Source organism: Mus caroli, unplaced genomic scaffold (genome assembly GCF_978045245.1).
Source record: "Mus caroli unplaced genomic scaffold, Mus_caroli_1 scaffold_20, whole genome shotgun sequence".
Taxonomy (NCBI): domain Eukaryota; kingdom Metazoa; phylum Chordata; class Mammalia; order Rodentia; family Muridae; genus Mus; species Mus caroli.
The window spans coordinates 55,276,540-55,294,123 of record NW_028227275.1 but is presented as its reverse complement, the minus strand read 5'-3'; the positions used below and the strand labels follow the sequence as shown (position 1 = coordinate 55,294,123).

Here is a 17,584-nt window from a genome sequence, read left to right as displayed (position 1 = left end):
TTCTCAGAAACTGCTTGGCTATCCCGGAGCCCAGTTGAGTAGCATCCTGTAGTTATCCAACTTCTTGGCCTTCAGAGTAGAACACCCAGTTCTCCCCCTCAGTCAGCCTGCTACTCTGGAGGCACAGCCAGCTTTTGAATTAGCCTGAGAGCCTAGGTTCTGTTCCCTCAAAGAAGCAGGAGGCAATGTCTGTCTTCCCTCCACTCCACAATTAGGAGGCAACAGCTCATGCATGAGGCAGGAATTTTATTCAAGAGTATACAAACAATCAGCCTGTGGACACACACAAGATAGTGTTGGGGTCAGTGCATGGGCTGCAAATGGAGACAGCCTAAGACTAGAAGGGAGAGCCTAGTGCGGGTGGGCAAGTGGAGAAAAGGGCAGACAAGGCTCCTTGGAGTCACAAAGCTAACACAATACCTGCCCACTGGAGAGCCTGCGTGAGAACAGGAGAGAGCCTCTCGTCGCCTCCCGCTATTACCCAGGAGTTGGCTAGTTGGTTGGGTTTTGTGATGGTAGAAATTGAGTGCATTGTCCCAGCCCTCTATGATGGCGCACCCCTGTAATCCAGCACCTGAGAGGCAGAGGCAGGTGGATTTCTGAGTTGGCAGCCAGCCTGGTCTACAGAGTGAGTTTCAGGACAGCCAAGGCAACACAGAGAAACCCTGTCTTGAAACACCATACATAAACAAAATGAAAACTAAAAATAGAAGACGACTTGAACTTACGGTCCTACTGTATCAGCTTCTTAAGTAGCATTCCGGGCTGGTGACACCCATTTACCCCATGTCATGAACTCCTGGGGATTGTTGTCTTTCACACACACACACACACACACACACACACACACACCCCTCAGACCACAGGACTATAGTTCCCAGTAGCCCCTGCTTCAGGCTGCAGCCTCAGCCAAAGCTGTCCTGTAACCCGACCATCCCCTCTGGAAAAGGTCACGTCAGAGCTCCTTGAAGGACAGCTGACAGGGGGAAGCTCAAAAGCACCAGGCTTTGGTGGGGGTGGGGTGAAAGCAGTGGCTCCCCCCCCCCCCCCCCCGACATCTCTCCTTCCTCACAGCGCTCCCTGCAACGCAGGGTCTCTCTCCACGGCTGCCAGCCTCTTCTGTACTAGCAGTGCCTCTGTTTAGGACACAGACTCAGCTTATGGTTCTGCTGCCCATGCTCACAACCTCCAGATCTCAGTGCAGCCATGAACTATGTCCCAGTGAGAAGTGGCTGTGACCAGCTTAATAGCCACTTTGTCATGCCCCACTGGTGGTACTCTAGGCAGATGTCACGCACAAACCCTGCTGCTCAGAGGACAGGAGAAAGTGTCCTGTACCTTTGGCCTCTCTAAAGAGGATCTACAATCCAGTCCCACCTTTTATCTGTAGCTCAAGAAAGGGCCCAGATTGGATAATGTCTTAGACAAAGTCTTAACCAGAATGCTTTAGGCAAGCCTCAGGCCTTCCAAATTGGTCCCCCTGTTCCAGTCTTCCAAAAGCCAGGGGCCAGTGGATAAGACCAGAAGGCTTAGGAAACCTGGAAGAAGTGGGTCAGCTGTGAACACACCCCTCTCTGGGCTGTGGAGAGCTTGTTCCTCCCTCCTCTCCTCTCTGCTTCCCCCCAAAATAGCTCCCTGAGCTTCACGGCCAAGACCCTCCCACGTCCGGGGAGGCGTGGCATGCTGCCCTGAGCCAGGCTTTAAATCCCCTCACAGCTGGGCAGCTCCACTCCCTGGTTGGAGGCAGCTAGGAGGCCATCATCTGTCCAGTTCGGCCCACCCTCCCACAGCCATGTCCAGGCCTCTTTCAGACCAGGATAAGAGAAAGCAAATCAGTGTTCGTGGCTTAGCCGGAGTGGAAAATGTGTCTGAGCTAAAAAAGAACTTCAACCGCCACCTGCATTTCACCTTGGTCAAGGATCGCAATGTGGCTACTCCGAGAGATTACTATTTTGCACTGGCCCACACTGTCCGGGACCACCTCGTGGGACGCTGGATCCGCACACAGCAGCATTACTACGAAAAGGACCCCAAGGTGCTACAGGAGGGGACACCCTGGGTGGGAATTTGCAGGGAGTTGGGCCTGGCAGAGAGTTGAGACATTCTCAAGCATGTGGCAGCCCCTTTCTGAGGCCCAAGTTTTCTACAGAAAAATAATTTGCTGTTTTAGGAGTTTGGGATTGCAGGATCTAAGGGTGCTACACAGAATACTGAGGAGGGAGACCCAACGGTGCTCGGAGTAGGCTACACGTGCTACATAGGGTTGGAGGGGCTGCTGGTAGGCAGGAAATGTATACCCCTGTGGCCTGATTTGGACCTGGCATGGAAGGACATGTCATCAGATGTATGCACGGTACAGTCTGCTTGTGCCACAGGCAGGGCAAAGCTGGGGCAGCTGGCGTCGCGGGTATCAAGTATCTGGCAGGGTCACTGGTAAATGTCAGGAACCTAACCCCACAACCAGAGTTGGGGAGGGGCAGGGAGGGCCCCAGGAAATGGGGAGGCCGTGCCTTCAGCATCTTCATGCTTCTGCTCGTGTCTGGACTGAGGCTTAGGGCCGAGGGGGAGCAGCATTGCTTATGGACAGAAGGCAGTTCCAGCCCTGAGTCACTGTGTGACCTTGAAAATGACTTTTTTCTCTGGGCCTTGGCAAGGTCTTCTCGGGGAGCACTCAAAGCTGCTTCTCAATACCTCAAAAGGGGTCCCCACTTCTCACAAGCACCTTAACCCCTGAGATATGCCTGGCTAGCCTTACTCTCTAGAAGAGAAACCAAGCCAGATGGAAAGGCATTTCAAAGGAACACAGGGACCAACATCTCTGTTGGGCCCCAAAGTCTGAAATAGCTACTCTGAGCAGGCAGAAAAGAACTGGTGACAGAGATGAGACATTCTGGGGCCTGGCAGTAGGGCAGGAGGGTGAGAGGTGCAGACCCAGCTGTTCCTGCCTGAATGTCAGTGGGGTAGCCCTGATCCCTCTTCCCCATTGCCTGTCTCTGGGCAGAGGATCTACTACCTGTCTTTGGAGTTCTACATGGGCCGGACACTGCAGAACACCATGGTGAACCTGGCCTTGGAGAATGCCTGTGATGAGGCCACCTACCAGGTGGGGGAAGCACTTAAGGTTGGGGGGGGGTCTTATGCTGGCACTTGGGCCTGACGGCTGCCTCCCCTTCCCTTAGCTGGGCTTGGACATGGAGGAGTTGGAGGAGATCGAGGAGGATGCAGGGTTGGGCAATGGGGGCCTGGGACGCCTGGCAGGTGAGTCCATAGCTTGTGGGGGTGGGGCAGAGGAGTTCTCACGCTGGATCCCTGATGCTCACTCCTCTCTATGCCTAGCTTGCTTTTTGGACTCCATGGCTACCCTGGGGCTTGCTGCCTATGGCTATGGGATCCGCTATGAGTTTGGGATTTTTAATCAGAAGATCTGTGGGGGCTGGCAGGTAAGCTACCCAGACCCCAACCTTGTGGTGCTTAATCACAATAGAGAGGTTCTCCATTCAGTCATATATCTCTGGATGGGTCCAGAAGCCACCCCAGCTCCCCAGATAAACATCCTTTCCTTCTGCTTCAAAGCCTGGTGACCCCTGTGGTCCTCCCCTGTGAACACACTGTGTCCTGCTGGGTGACCCACTACTCACAGTACGTGAGTACCTGGAGCTCCTGTCACCTACATCCTCCCCCAATCCTCTAGATGGAAGAAGCTGATGACTGGCTTCGCTATGGCAACCCCTGGGAGAAGGCCCGCCCAGAGTTCACGCTGCCTGTGCACTTCTACGGCCGAGTGGAGCACACCAGCCAGGGTGCCAAGTGGGTGGACACACAGGTGAGGATGAACATGGCCACAGGTTCTTGGTGGGGGGTGGACTCGGTGAGAGGCAGGAAGAGGAGCTGCCCGAGAAAACGCCACGGGGAAGAGGCAGAAGGGAACTGAACCCCCTGCTACTTTACAAAGGAGGGCACTGAGGCTCAGAAAGGTCAGGGGAGTTACTGGAGTCTCACAGTCAGAGCAGGGAGATGCCATCCAGGGTTATCCAGGACAGCAGGCAAAGTTCAACCCCTGGAAGGAGGAATGAAATTTCCCTCCTCCAGCAGCACTCCACCCTGACGCTCCTTTTCTCAACACATGACAGCACAGTGATGGTAGTCATCTCTGCATATCTGTGCCGGGGATCTGAAGGCAGCAGCCTCAAGAGAGAGGCAGGAAAGAAAATGGGGCCTCTTGGGTGGCACTGGGCACTGGCATACTCACAGCCACACAGCAAGTTGAGAGAGTCTGAAAGGCCATCTGGATGCCCCAGTCCGTGGCTCCCTCCTACGTGTGGCTGCAGTTATCAGTCTACTCCAGGGCTGCATGGAGACCCCTAAACCTTTGGCAATGGTGTTTGTAGCTCTTTGATTTAGGCCTGGGCCCAGTCAGGGCTGCTGCTATTGCACATGCCAGGTGCCTCAGACAGCCTGGCACAGTTAGCTCTGGCTGGAAAGTTGAAGACCTGGCTCCCTCTAGCTTTCCACCTGCTGTCTGTTCAGACAGTCCCTCTGTCTCTCTCACCTGCATTCCCCTCTGCCCCATCAAGAGTATCACTTGGTGTCTGGGAGGCAAGCTGAGGCCCCATATAGAGACTACCCTGGAGGTGCCACTGGCACTGTGGTAGCTGGCAGTTCTGTGTAGCAAACTGGTACTTATAGATCATGGGAGGTGGGGCTGGCTGGCATTGATTGGTTACTGCTAACTAGCCCAGTGGCTACCTAGATGTAAACCTCTGGATAGAATTGACCCCTGCGTAATCTTCATCCTGAATCCGAGATCCCCCAGCCCTCTCCTGAGTCCAGTGTGGTCTCATTTGATCAGGCCGGGCTGTGGAGCAGCCACCGACAGAAGCATGCTTTGGCTTCTGCATTTGTCACTCTCTCCTGTCCCATAATCCTCCTGACAGTCAGAGTAGGCAGGTGTTGGGATTTCCCGTGGGATGCAGGAGAGACTTATGTAATCACTGCAGCCAGCGCTGGGGACTGAGAGGTCCTTGCACTTGTTTGGCAAGTAATGTGCCACTGAGCTGTAGCCTCAGCCCCTTTTTATTTTTTACTTGACAAGGGCCTCGCTATGTTGCCCAGACTGGTCTTGAACTCACCTGCCTGGTAACTTACGCAAGCCTTGAACTTGTGATCCTCTGGTCTTAGCTTCTCCAGTGACAGGGCTTCTGGGAACCCAGCTAGTAAGCCTCACAGGGGGAACTGTAGTCTCCCTTGGGCATTGGCAGAGTTCAGTGGCAGCTATTTGAACTTCAGCTCTTGGTGGGAGAGGCCCCACAAAGCAGACTCAGGCCCTGCCCAGGGCTGGACCCTGGCAGCCTGCCCAGCTTCTGACTTGGGCACCCCCTGTAGGTAGTTCTGGCTATGCCCTATGATACTCCTGTGCCCGGCTATCGGAACAACGTCGTCAACACCATGCGCCTCTGGTCGGCCAAGGCACCTAACGACTTCAACCTCAAGGACTGTGAGTCCCTCTGCTGGTAGCTGGCAGCCCTTGTTACCCCTGCTTGGCCCATGCCCAGACCCAGCCTCATCCTGACCCACTTTGTCCCTCAGTCAATGTTGGCGGCTACATCCAGGCTGTGCTGGACCGAAACCTGGCCGAGAACATCTCGCGTGTTTTGTACCCCAATGATAATGTGCGTTGCCCTTCAGACTGGAGACTGGAAGCCCAAATCCCTGGGGAGGGACAGGGGAGCTAGGGGACCTTTGCAACTGTCCTAGTCCTTTATTACTGTCCCTGTGTGTCTGTCCTATCAAGTCCTTTGAGTCCTGAGGGAGGGGCTGGGATATGACATTTTCTGAGAACTGTTTTCCTGGGGGCACTCACAGGACTCCTCACTCATCTGTGTCTTTCTGCTATCATCTGCTGTAGTTATTTGGTGGGGCAAAGACCCCTGGGTCCAGAAGGTGGGGGCGGTTTAGGGCTCTGGGACATTGTGCGGTAGGGGCTCTCCTGGTCACACTCATAGTCGTTTAGGGCCCACCCCCTGCCATCTCAACTGCACTCTGTCTTGCACCTTAGTTCTTTGAAGGGAAGGAGCTGCGGCTGAAACAGGAGTACTTTGTGGTGGCTGCCACCCTCCAGGACATCATCCGGCGTTTCAAGTCCTCTAAGTTTGGCAGCCGTGATCCTGTGCGCACAAACTTCGATGCCTTCCCTGATAAGGTAGCCTGCTGGCCTGAAGGCCTCTGTCTCCCTCTCTCTAGAGTCCCATGGCCTCCTCCTTCCAGCCTCACTTCATAGATGAGTGGAGGCTGGGAGTGTATGGGGGAGATGGCTTGCTCAGCTCAGGATCTTCAGGCACCGGGGACACTGCTCCAGCCGCCACCATGCCTGGTCCCAGCCCAGCCACAAAACTTCATCTGGCCTTTCTGAAGGGGCATTCACAATAGTCCTTGGTCTGGAAGCCATCCTGACTGCCACTCTTCCCCTGCAGGTGGCCATCCAGCTCAATGACACCCACCCCTCTTTGGCCATCCCAGAGCTGATGAGGATTCTGGTGGACCTGGAACGACTGGACTGGGACAAGGTGGGTATCGGCCACCTCACCCCTACAGGAGCCATTCTGTCCCAAGGTCTCCTTCCTAGTGTGAGGAGGAAGGTCAACAGTGGGCTGAACAAGGACTGTGGACCAGAGGGCTCGCTGAAACCCAGTTGGGCCCTGGGGGTGCCATTCGCTGCACAGCGAATGTGTGGAGATCATCTGTCCCGACTTCCTGCATTGTACGCCAGGCGTGGGACGTGACAGTGAAGACCTGTGCCTACACCAACCACACGGTGCTGCCTGAAGCCCTGGAGCGCTGGCCAGTGCACCTCATGGAGACACTGCTGCCCCGCCACTTGCAGATCATTTACGAGATCAACCAGCGTTTCCTTAACGTGAGCTGGGGGCAGCGTGGGAGAGGGGCCCCAGCCTTGAAGTCAGGAAGCCTATGTGCCGAGTCTGTGGGGTTGAGGGAGATGGGGTGGGGGGTTGGGGGGGGGGAAGTGGAGGGCTGGAGACTAATCCTGGGTCCGGATCCTGGTCTTAGCTTTTGGTTCTTTGGGGGCACAGCGGGTGGCGGCTGCATTCCCTGGGGACGTAGATAGGCTGCGGCGCATGTCACTCGTGGAGGAAGGAGCAGTGAAACGCATCAACATGGCACACCTGTGCATTGCTGGCTCGCACGCTGTCAACGGCGTGGCTCGCATCCATTCGGAGATCCTCAAGAAAACCATGTAAGCCTCTCCACCAGCCCCCTATACCACACTTCCGCTGCGTATAGGCCCCGCCCCTTCACCTGACGCCAGCCAGGATTTCCTGGGCAGACCCCTCCCCTGAGTGACCTTCCACCCTGTTTGCTCACTCAGGGCCGACTTAGCAGCAGGTGACCATAACATTGAGCCATCTCCACCCACCTCACATTCTTAGAACACACTAGCCTCTTCCCAGTATAGTCCTGTCCCAGATGACGCCCTCTTACACACAGCACCCCTACCTGCCCCAGGTCGGCACCTGCATCCAAGCCTCTTTCAGAAAAAAAAAAAAAAAGCCTCAAGTAGGGGCCAGGTGACCCTCACCCAATCCTAACCCACAGCTTCAAGGACTTTTATGAGCTGGAGCCTCACAAGTTCCAGAACAAGACCAATGGAATCACTCCTCGGCGCTGGCTGGTTCTGTGTAACCCTGGGCTGGCAGAGGTCATTGCTGAGGTGAGAGATCGTGGTATGGCTGATAGGACCCATAGAGGTCACTCCAAGAGGGTAGCTCCCTATATACAATGGACTCAGCTCAGGACTACAATCCTGTACTGTGTTCCCAAGGCTGGCATCCACTTGGAGGAAGGGGGAACTGCTTTCTTACTTAAACAAGCTTGCCCTCTGGCTAAAGGAGGACCTGGCTACCAAGGCCAACCTGCTAGAGGTCAGAGTCTAGTGAAAAGTGTCGTCACATCTGAAAGGAGACTGCAGAGAGGCAGAGGTTTGGTGGGGAGGCTGGACCGGGTCAGGCCAACAGGAGGAAAGGGCAGGGGTCGGGAGGCCTGCTGGGATCAGGTGGAGCAGTCACCAGAGGGGCTCAGTGTTAGTGCAGGAGAAAGATGGCTGTATTCACTTTCCTCTGGAAAGGAGGCTTTGGGAAGAGAAGTCCAAGGTGGAAGGGTCTAGTTAGCCTGGAGGACAGAGGCCAGGATAGGGTGGCCCTGGCTGAAAGCCTTCTTCCCACAGCGCATTGGTGAGGACTACATCTCAGACCTGGACCAGCTGCGCAAGCTGCTCTCCTATGTAGATGATGAAGCCTTTATCCGTGACGTGGCCAAAGTGAAACAGGTTGGGGGGCCCCGCAACCTGGGACCCCGCCTCAGGGCTAGCATCTGGAGAGGACAGGAAGGGGCTTGACGGCTGGGTCAGGAGCGGCCACTGGAGCCCATCTCTCCTACCGGGCCGTCCGTGGTGGGAGGCTGTCTGCTGTCATGGAGAGATTGCTGGCAATGGTTAATAATGTCAGCCTTGGTGCAGGGTGAGGGAAGCCGTTCGTAGCATCTGCTTTCCTGGTCTACCTGAGGGGGAAACAATGAGATTGTAGGATTTTTTGAAGCTGAAGCCCCTCTGGTGAGCCCCCTGCCTCCTCAATCTGTAGGAAAACAAGTTGAAGTTCTCTGCGTACCTCGAGAGGGAATACAAAGTCCGCATCAACCCCAACTCGCTCTTCGACGTCCAGGTGAAAAGGATTCATGAATACAAACGGCAGCTCCTCAACTGCCTGCACATCATCACCCTGTATAACCGTGAGTGGCTGGGACCCACCCGACCCAGGCCCCTCCCAGCGCTGGCCTCTCCCAGGCATCCAGTGGCATCTTCTGGGGGCTGGTGACTACCCTTAGACGATGTGGTATTCCCACATCTTAGTTTCATTTCCTGTTGCTGTCATAAGATTCTCCAACAAAAGCACTTGGGGAAAAAAGGGGTTTGTGTGGCTTAGCATTCCCAATGGCAGCCTGCCCCTGTGGGGAGGTCAAGGCAGCAGGAACTTGAAGCAGCTAGTTACACTCTGTCTTCAGGCAGAGAGTGAGAGCAGTGGATTAACGCACGCCAGTGGCTCCCCCCCCCCCCCCCCCGCCCTCTGAGGTAGGATCTTACTGTGTAGCCTTAGCTTGCCTGGAACTTACTGTGTAGACCAGGCTGGCCTTGAGCTCACAGAGATCTGTCTGTCTCTGCCTTCTGAGTGCTGGGGCTGAAGGCATGCAGTATCCTGTCAGATCCTCTGGTTTTTGGTTTTGGTTTCTTTTTTTGTTTGTTTGGTTTGGTTTGGTTTTGGTTTTTCAAGACAGGGTTTCTCTGTGTAGCCCCAGCTGTCCTGGAACTCACTCTGTAGTCTAGGCTGGCCTTAAACTCAGAAATCTGCCGGCCTCTGCCTCCCAAGTGCTGGGATTAAAGGTGTGCGCCATCACTGTCCAGTAGATCCTCCATGCTTATATAATTTTTTTTTACATTTACTTATTTATTTCATGTTGTGTGTATATGTGCATGCCATGATGCACCACACCTCTGGAGGGTAGCTTTCAAGAGTTAGTTCGCTCCTTCTTCCTTGTGCGTCCTTGTGTGTTTGAACTCAGATCGTCAGACTTGGCAGCCAGTGCCTTTACCTTCATCTCGCTTGCTTTCTCCACTCTCACACAGTACAGAATACCCCACTTAGGGAAAAGTGTCACCACCCCTCCATTAATATAATCGAGACGATCCCTTACCGACATGGCCAGAGGCCTGCCTCCCCTACACCTCATCAGGTGATTCTAGAGTTTGTCAAGTGGACAGCACTAGCCATCACACCCCCCACATCACAGAACAGACCAAGGCTCAGTGAAGGAGACCCGAGAGACACAGAACAAAGTGATCAGCCCATGCCAGCACTGTCCATGTAACATCCCTGACTGTGGCTGCCTGTGTTGTTAAGCATCCAGGCCTGATGCTTCTCTTCTCTACAGGCATCAAAAGGGAGCCCAATAGGTTTATGGTGCCGAGGACTATCATGATTGGAGGCAAGGTGAGAAACCTAGGGCAGATTGGCCCTGCACCTTGAACATCTGCCTGGGCAGTCACAAGATCAAGGTGTGGGAAGGAGGGTGAAACACTGACCCCCAGACTGCCCCACAGGCTGCACCCGGGTACCACATGGCTAAGATGATCATCAAGCTTATCACTGCCATTGGGGATGTGGTCAACCACGACCCTGCGGTAGGAGACCGCCTCCGAGTGATCTTCCTGGAGAACTACCGAGTCTCCCTTGCTGAGAAAGGTGGGTGCGGCAGTGGCTGCAGGGGAGCTCTGGCTGGTTCAGTGCTAGAGGAGGCTCTAGCCATCCTTTCCTGGCCTGTGGTTAGGGTAAAGAAGAAATGGGAGGGCCTGGAGAGATGGCTCCATGGTTAAGAACACTGGTTGTTCTCCCAGATGATCTGGGTGTGATTGCCAGCATCCACATGGCAGTTTACAACCTTCTGTAACTGCAGTCTAGAAGATATGATGCCCTCTTCTGGCCTCTTCAGGCACTGCATGCATGTGGTACATATACATGCAGGCAAAATGTCCCATCCACACAAAATAAAACAAGATAAAATAAAAATTATTTAAAAAATAATATGATGGAAAATGACCGAGGAAGACTACACCACACACACACACACACACACACATGCATACGTGCAGACACACACCATGCATGTACAAGGAAACCAAATAAAACCTGAAAAAACTATATCAATGAAAAGATCACACAGTGAGTTTAAGGCTAGCCTGGTGCACACAGGGATTTGCAGGTTAGCCAGGGCTAGATGGTGAAACTGAGTGCCAAACAACAAAGGCAGCAGAGGGACCAGGTCAGGTTGGGATCTATGAAAGGCTGGGTTGAGGGTGAGAGATTGGGATGGGCCTCTCCTAGGTCTGGGCCCTAACTCAGCCAGGCAGGGCTCTTCCTGGGGCTGGCTGACTTTGGGTTTCTGCTGCCACCCCACAGTTATTCCCGCTGCCGACCTCTCAGAGCAGATCTCCACGGCGGGCACCGAGGCCTCGGGCACTGGCAACATGAAGTTCATGCTCAATGGGGCTCTGACCATCGGCACCATGGACGGTGCCAATGTGGAGATGGCAGAGGAGGCGGGGGAGGAGAACTTCTTCATCTTCGGCATGCGAGTGGAGGACGTGGAAAGGCTGGACCAGAGAGGGTATGAGGACAGGAGTGCTAGAGTGAATGGCTCACAGTCAAGAGGCATGCTGGGAGACACTGTCCGGCCTGTGCAACATCTTGGTTATGGTTGCTGGGACACTGGGCCACTGGCAAGCAAGGCTAAAGAGAGGAGAAAGAAGGAAGTGACAATGGGAGGGAAGACAGTTGGATTTAATATCGTTGTGAAATTGGAGGTAAAATGAAATCATTAGCTTTCTGGACGCTGCAGCAGAGAGGGACAAAGACTTACAGTGCTAAAGTGATCCTTCAAAGCAAACACTTTCCTGCCATTACTTTTTTATTTATTTGTTTGTTTTTCTTTTTTTTTCTTTTTTTTTTAAGATTTATTTTATTTATTATATGTAAGTACACTGTAGCTGTCTTCAGACACTCCAGAAGAGGGCGCCAGATCTCGTTGCGGATGGTTGTGAGCCATCATGTGGTTGCTGGGATTTGAACTCTGGACCTTCAGAAGAGCAGTCGGGTGCTCTTACCCATTGAGCCATCTCACCAGCCCTTGTTTGTTTTTCTTTTTTTTTTTTTTTTTTTTTTTTTGGTTTTTCGAGACAGGGTTTCTCTGTGTAGCCCTGGCTGTCCTGGCACTCACTTTGTAGACCAGGCTGGCCTCGAACTCAGAAATCCGCCTGCCTCTGCCTCCCGAGTGCTGGGATTAAAGGCGTGCGCCACCACGCCCGGCTTGTTTGTTTTTCAAGACAGGGTTTCTCTGTGTAGCCCTGGCTGTCCTGGAACTTACTCTGTAGACCATATTTTCGGTTTACTTCCTATTTTAGATTTACTTATTTTATTTTATATGTATTTATTTCACTATGTCTGTGTACCACATACATGTCTGGTGTCTGTGGAGGTTAGAGGAATCTCTACGTACCGGTGATTGTGAGATGACATTGGGAACCTGGCTCCTCTGCAAGAACATCAAGTACTCTTAACCACTGGGCCATCTTGCCAGTCCAAATGTGATTTTTATTTTTAAAAAAATATTTACTTTTGTTATTTTTATTTTTGTTTATGTTGGGGGCCTATGTGAGTGAATGCCACAAGTGTACAGAAGCCAGAAGATGTAGACTCCCCTGAGGCCGGCGTTACAGATGGTTTTGAGCTGCTTGCTGTGGATGTTAGGACAGAGCTCAGGTCCTCTGAAATAGCAAATACTATTAACCATTAAGCCATCTCTCTAGTCTCCCACTGTGAAAAATTTAAATAAGGATAATACATGGGTGCCTCTTAAATTACATGAAAAGTGGTCCCAGCTTTGGGATGACAGAGCAAAGAGACCAGTCAGCCTAGCCTACACACACACACACACACACACACACACACACCCATGGTCATTAACAGGAAAAGTGCAAGGCTGGGGCAGGGGCTCGGTAGAGAGTGTTTGCTATGAGGACCAAAGATTGGATCTTCGCATCCACATAAAAGCCAGGCAGGGAAACCCTAGAATAGCTGAATTAGCTAACTCAGAGTTCAGTGAGAGACCACGCCCCAGGAAATTAAAGACACCTATTGTCCACCTACGGGTTCACATGCATACACACACACACACACACACATATATCACAAACAAAAATGAGAGATACAACACATCAAAGAAAATGATCGGTATGAGGCGGTGTGGTGGGGCAGGCCTTTAATCCCAGCACTCGGAGGCAAAGGCAGGTTCCTTTCTGTGAGTTTGAGGCCAGCCTGGTCTACAGAGCTAGTTCCAAGATAACCAGGGCCACACTGTCTCCAAAACCAAAACCAAAACCAAAAGGAAAACCACCCCCCCCCTAACCTGGCATCTGTAATCTGTAATCTCACATGCGTCACATAGCCCTGGATAGCCCTGGCCTCCTCCCCTCTGGCTTCTACCCCTGTGTGCTGGGATCACACACACACACACACACACACACACACACACAGAGGCCCCCATATTTGTAAATGTTTATATAGTGCTCCATGCTACAGTCAAGCTATATATATATATATATATATATATATATATATATATATGTATTTTTAAGATTTTATTTATTTATTTATTTATTAAGATTTATTTATTTATTTTTAAAAGATTTATTTATTTATTTATTTATTTATTTATTTATTATATGTAAGTACACTGTAGCTGTCTTCAGACACACCAGAAGAGGGTGCCAGATCTCATTAGATGGTTGTGAGCCACCATGTGGTTGCTGGGATTTGAACTCTGGACCTTTGGAAGAGCAGTCGGGTGCTCTTACCCACTGAGCCATCTCACCAGCCCTTATTTATTTTTTATATATATGATGAGTACACTGTAGCTATCTTCAGAGACACCAGAAGAATTCATCAGATCCCATTACAGATGGTTGTGAGCCACCATGTGGTTGCTGGGAATTGAACTCACCTCTGGAAGAGCAGTTAATGCTCTTAACTGCTGAGCCATCTCTCCAGCCCCAAGCTATATATATATATATTTTAAATTTTTTAAGCTATATATATATATATATATATATATATATATATATTTTTTTTTTTTTTTTGGTTTTTCGAGACAGGGTTTCTCTGTATAGCCCTGGCTGTCCTGGAACTCACTTTGTAGACCAGGCTGGCCTCGAACTCAGATATCCACCTGCCTCTGCCTCCCGAGTGCTGGGATTAAAGGTGTGCGCCACCACGCCCGGCTAAGCTATATATTTTTAAAAATGTTTTTAAACTTATATGTATCTGTGTTCTACCTGCATTTGTCTGTGCCCTATGCCATGGGGCCAAAAGAGGGTGTTGGATCCCCTAGGGCAGGAGTTACAAATAGTGGTGAACTGCCATGTGGGTGCTGGGAATTGAACCCTGGTCTCTTGAAAGACCAACTTTTTGTGGCTGAGGCATCTCTCCAGCTCCTCAGCCAAGTTATAGTATAACCAATTCTAAACCCCAGGGCGTTAAAATTGAACTGTTGAAAATGTTACTGCAGGGAGCAAACTTTCCAATCAACGCCCAGTTGTTGGATTATTCCATTGAGAATTATTAGGGAAGCCAGGTGGTTGTAGCTCATGCCTTTAGTTCTAGTACTTGGGAGGCAGAGGCAGGATTGTCGCTGTTGAGTTCAAGGTCAGCCTGGTCTATTCAGCAAGTTCCAGAACATCCAGGCCTATACAATGAAACTCTATCTCAAAAAGAAAAACCCAAAGGATATTAGGCTACTGCCCAGTCCACTGCTTTATGTAGTGTGCAAAACACACTGGTCTTTTTTTTGATCTTTTGGTTTTTCGAGACAGGGTTTCTCTGTGTAGCCCTGGATGTCCTGGAACTCACTCTGTAGACCAGGCTGGACTTGAACTCAAAGATTTGCCTGCCTCTGCCTCCTGAGTGCCGATGTGGTTTTTATGATGGGGGTGGGGTGAGTTTAGAATAAATACTAGAATCAAAACGTTCTTGGGCCAGGCATATGGCTCAGTAGAGCAGAGTGCTCGTGGACAAGTCTGATGGTGTGAGTTCATGTAGAAGCATAACACAAGCGTGTGTAATCCCAGCAAGCCTGTAGAAAATGGGAGGCACAGATGGGAGACTGGAGGCTCGGAAGCTGGCAGGCTGGCTAACCTGATTTACACCGTGTCAGAGACCCTGTCTCAGAAACAAGAGAGAAAGGTGGTGAAGGCCCTGGAGCTTGTCCTTCCTGGTGAGGCACGCTCACACCCCCACACAGAGACAGACGTCAGACTTCCTAAGTCTCTGGCACAGAGTTTCAAATGCTTCTGGGAGGCTGGTACCAGTTTACACTTCCACCAACAGCTTCAGAGAGCTGGCATTTACTGCTGAAAGGGTTTGGTTTTTTTTTTTTCCTAGAAATTTCAGACTTTGAATGGGGCACAGTGGCGCACAACTTTGACTCTGGAGGCAGAGGCAGGCAAATCTCTGTGAGTCTGAAGCTATCCTGAACTATATGGAGCGTTCTAGGCCAGACAGGGCTATGTAGTAAGACCCTGCCTCAGGAAAAAAGAAAGGAAAACACACACACAAACAAATCAATAAAAGAAATATCAGATTTTGTTTTCTGGGCCCAAAGGTGCATTGAGTGAGATCTGGGATGTTCACGACCAGACTCCAGACTTGAAAACAGTATGACTGCAGAGGACAGGGTAGCGAGCCAGGTGGAGGCTGTGCACAGGCAAAGAGAGTCACAAAGCAGAGCAATACAAGGACCTGCGGATCACTGCGGAAAGAGAGCAACTATTGTTGACCAGGGGACAGAGAGTCAGGGAGTGAGGGTAGGTCATCTTTGTGATGGGTTTAAGATAGGGGGTGAGTGGACGTTACCTCGAAAGTGAGGGAAAGCTGGTACCAGCCTGTAATGAGCTTGGTCTGATTGTGCGAACTTAGAGGCCACATCCAAGGATGTGCCTGTTAGAGATGGGTTTGGGACAATGGACAAAGACATTCATGGAAGGTTTGGTTTTGTTTTGTGGTGGAGCTGGGGATGGAAGCCGGGCCCTTTACACACCAGGCAAGCACTCTGCTTGACTTCCAAGCACTTGGAAGATGAGTCCTTGCTCGTAGTCTTGAAAACCAAGTCTTGTCTTTGTGTTTCCTTTTTTTTGAAATTAGGGGTGTGTATGTTTGTGTGTGCATGGGTGCACTGAGCCATCTCTCCTGCCCCAGATTCGTCTTTTGTCTTCTCTGGGCCTGAGTGTTTCTATCTATGAAGTGGTTGGGAGAGCTACAGTGCATTGGAGCTGGGGAGGCCCAGGTCTTCCCAGCTTTTCTCTGGGAAGCTGGGGACCCCTTTGCGGGGAGCTGATTACAGGTACGCTCTGGCAGGTACAATGCCCAGGAGTATTACGACCGAATTCCTGAGCTTCGGCAGATCATTGAACAGCTAAGCAGCGGCTTCTTCTCCCCCAAGCAGCCTGACCTGTTCAAGGACATTGTCAATATGCTCATGCACCATGACCGGTGAGCTGCTGGCGAGGCTGCGTGGAGGAACAGGGCTTGGGTGGGCCAGAAGGCTCCTGCTGTCTGCTGCGCCTGCGCCAAGGGCCTGGCCTTTGACCTCACAGACCTCTGCTCTCTCCTTTCTCCTCTAGGTTTAAAGTCTTTGCAGATTATGAGGAATACATTAAATGCCAGGACAAAGTCAGTGAGTTGTACAAGGTGAGGGGTCCATCAGCCAGGGGCTGGCAGGGCTTTGACTCTGGCCGGGATGAGGGAGAGCGGGGCCAGCCTGCTGGCAGAATGAACCTAGAGCTTTTCTTGCTGTCTACAGAACCCAAGGGAGTGGACACGGATGGTGATCAGGAACATAGCCACCTCTGGCAAGTTTTCCAGTGACCGCACCATTGCCCAGTATGCCCGGGAGATCTGGGGTGTTGAGCCTTCTCGCCAGCGCCTGCCAGCCCCAGATGAGAAGATCTGAGCTTCCACACCAGACCCCATACCTGCCCTTGAGTCTGTTTGCAATTCCTGGGGATCAGGCCCACTCCAGGAGGTGGGCCTCTGGAATTACATCTCTACCCTACCCCCTTTGCAACCCACTTTCCCCAGTCTCTAGGTCCTGATGCCTGGTGTCGTGAAGACCTTGCCCTCTTCATTTCCCTCAGCTCCCTACTCCTTTTATGTATGGATGGGGTCTAACCAAGTGCACCCACTCCCCAATAAATCGACTCTTCCTGCGCTTCCTTACTCTTCTCTGTTGCAAAATATTTTTAGCTCTTGGAGAGCTTAACAGCTGCTGCGCAATCATCTCCTTACTGCCACCCCCCCCCCCCCCCACACACACACCGCGGCAGGTGCATCCTCTGTGGGGAGAGAGGGGCGGCCCATAGGCGGTGTCTGGGACTCAGTCCCTTTTCCGGTGTCGCCCTCCACGCCTCTCTTCCCAGCGCTGTGTCCATACTAGGTCAGCGGCCAGCTTAGTTGGTCGGGGGCGGGGCGTCTGTCTGGGTGGGGCCCACCGGGTTAGGGAGTCGGTACTCCGGCCGAATCCTCCCGGACTACGGAGCTTCCCCGCTGTCTGGGGAGGGTCTAGAGGAGGCTTGGCGCCTTCTTGGCTCCGCCCCTAGCCCCGCCCCACTGCGGCGTTTTAGGGTCTCTTAGCAGGTGGCTAAAATAAATTCAAAACCAGGGGAGTGTTAGGGCTTAGGGCATTCGCAGACCGTTTAGGTGAGAACAGTGGTATATTCCCGGTTCTGGAGAAACTGAGGTCTATAAGGGGCCTCTTCTGAGCCTCACATAAACCAAGATTGAAGTGCAGAGGACTGCTTCCCTCGCCCAAGGCAAGGAGGGGCAATCCTCGGAAGGGGTTTTGCGGCCCTGGGTTTCATAGTGAGTCTAAACGGCCGGAAACTGTTACCTATCCCTAGGCTAACGTGTGAGGG

At 52.0% G+C, this 17,584-nt stretch overlaps 1 protein-coding gene across 1 annotated transcript; it reads left to right on the top strand.

Annotated features, from left to right (window-relative positions):
• The first annotated feature begins 1,720 nt into the window (after positions 1 to 1,720).
• On the top strand, positions 1,721 to 16,883 carry Pygm (glycogen phosphorylase, muscle associated). Its single transcript, XM_021151460.2, has 20 exons — positions 1,721 to 2,035; positions 3,002 to 3,103; positions 3,180 to 3,258; positions 3,337 to 3,440; positions 3,692 to 3,823; positions 5,383 to 5,494; positions 5,587 to 5,669; positions 6,056 to 6,199; positions 6,471 to 6,563; positions 6,767 to 6,913; positions 7,089 to 7,252; positions 7,612 to 7,726; positions 8,240 to 8,341; positions 8,652 to 8,799; positions 9,997 to 10,055; positions 10,166 to 10,307; positions 11,022 to 11,229; positions 16,029 to 16,163; positions 16,295 to 16,361; positions 16,474 to 16,883. The coding sequence occupies exons 1-20, from the start codon at positions 1,793 to 1,795 to the stop codon at positions 16,621 to 16,623; spliced, it is 2,529 nt and encodes an 842-aa protein (XP_021007119.1). The 5' UTR covers positions 1,721 to 1,792; the 3' UTR covers positions 16,624 to 16,883.
• The last annotated feature ends 701 nt before the right edge of the window (positions 16,884 to 17,584 follow it).

Bases quoted from the DNA above. Each gene is read 5' to 3' on its own strand.
- Pygm (XM_021151460.2), top strand. From the start codon at position 1,793: ATGTCCAGGCCTCTTTCAGACCAGGATAAGAGAAAGCAAATCAGTGTT. The intron at 10,056-10,165 runs GTGAGAAACCTA...ACTGCCCCACAG, and splicing joins CTATCATGATTGGAGGCAAG to GCTGCACCCGGGTACCACAT. The intron at 16,362-16,473 runs GTGAGGGGTCCA...TGCTGTCTACAG, and splicing joins AAGTCAGTGAGTTGTACAAG to AACCCAAGGGAGTGGACACG.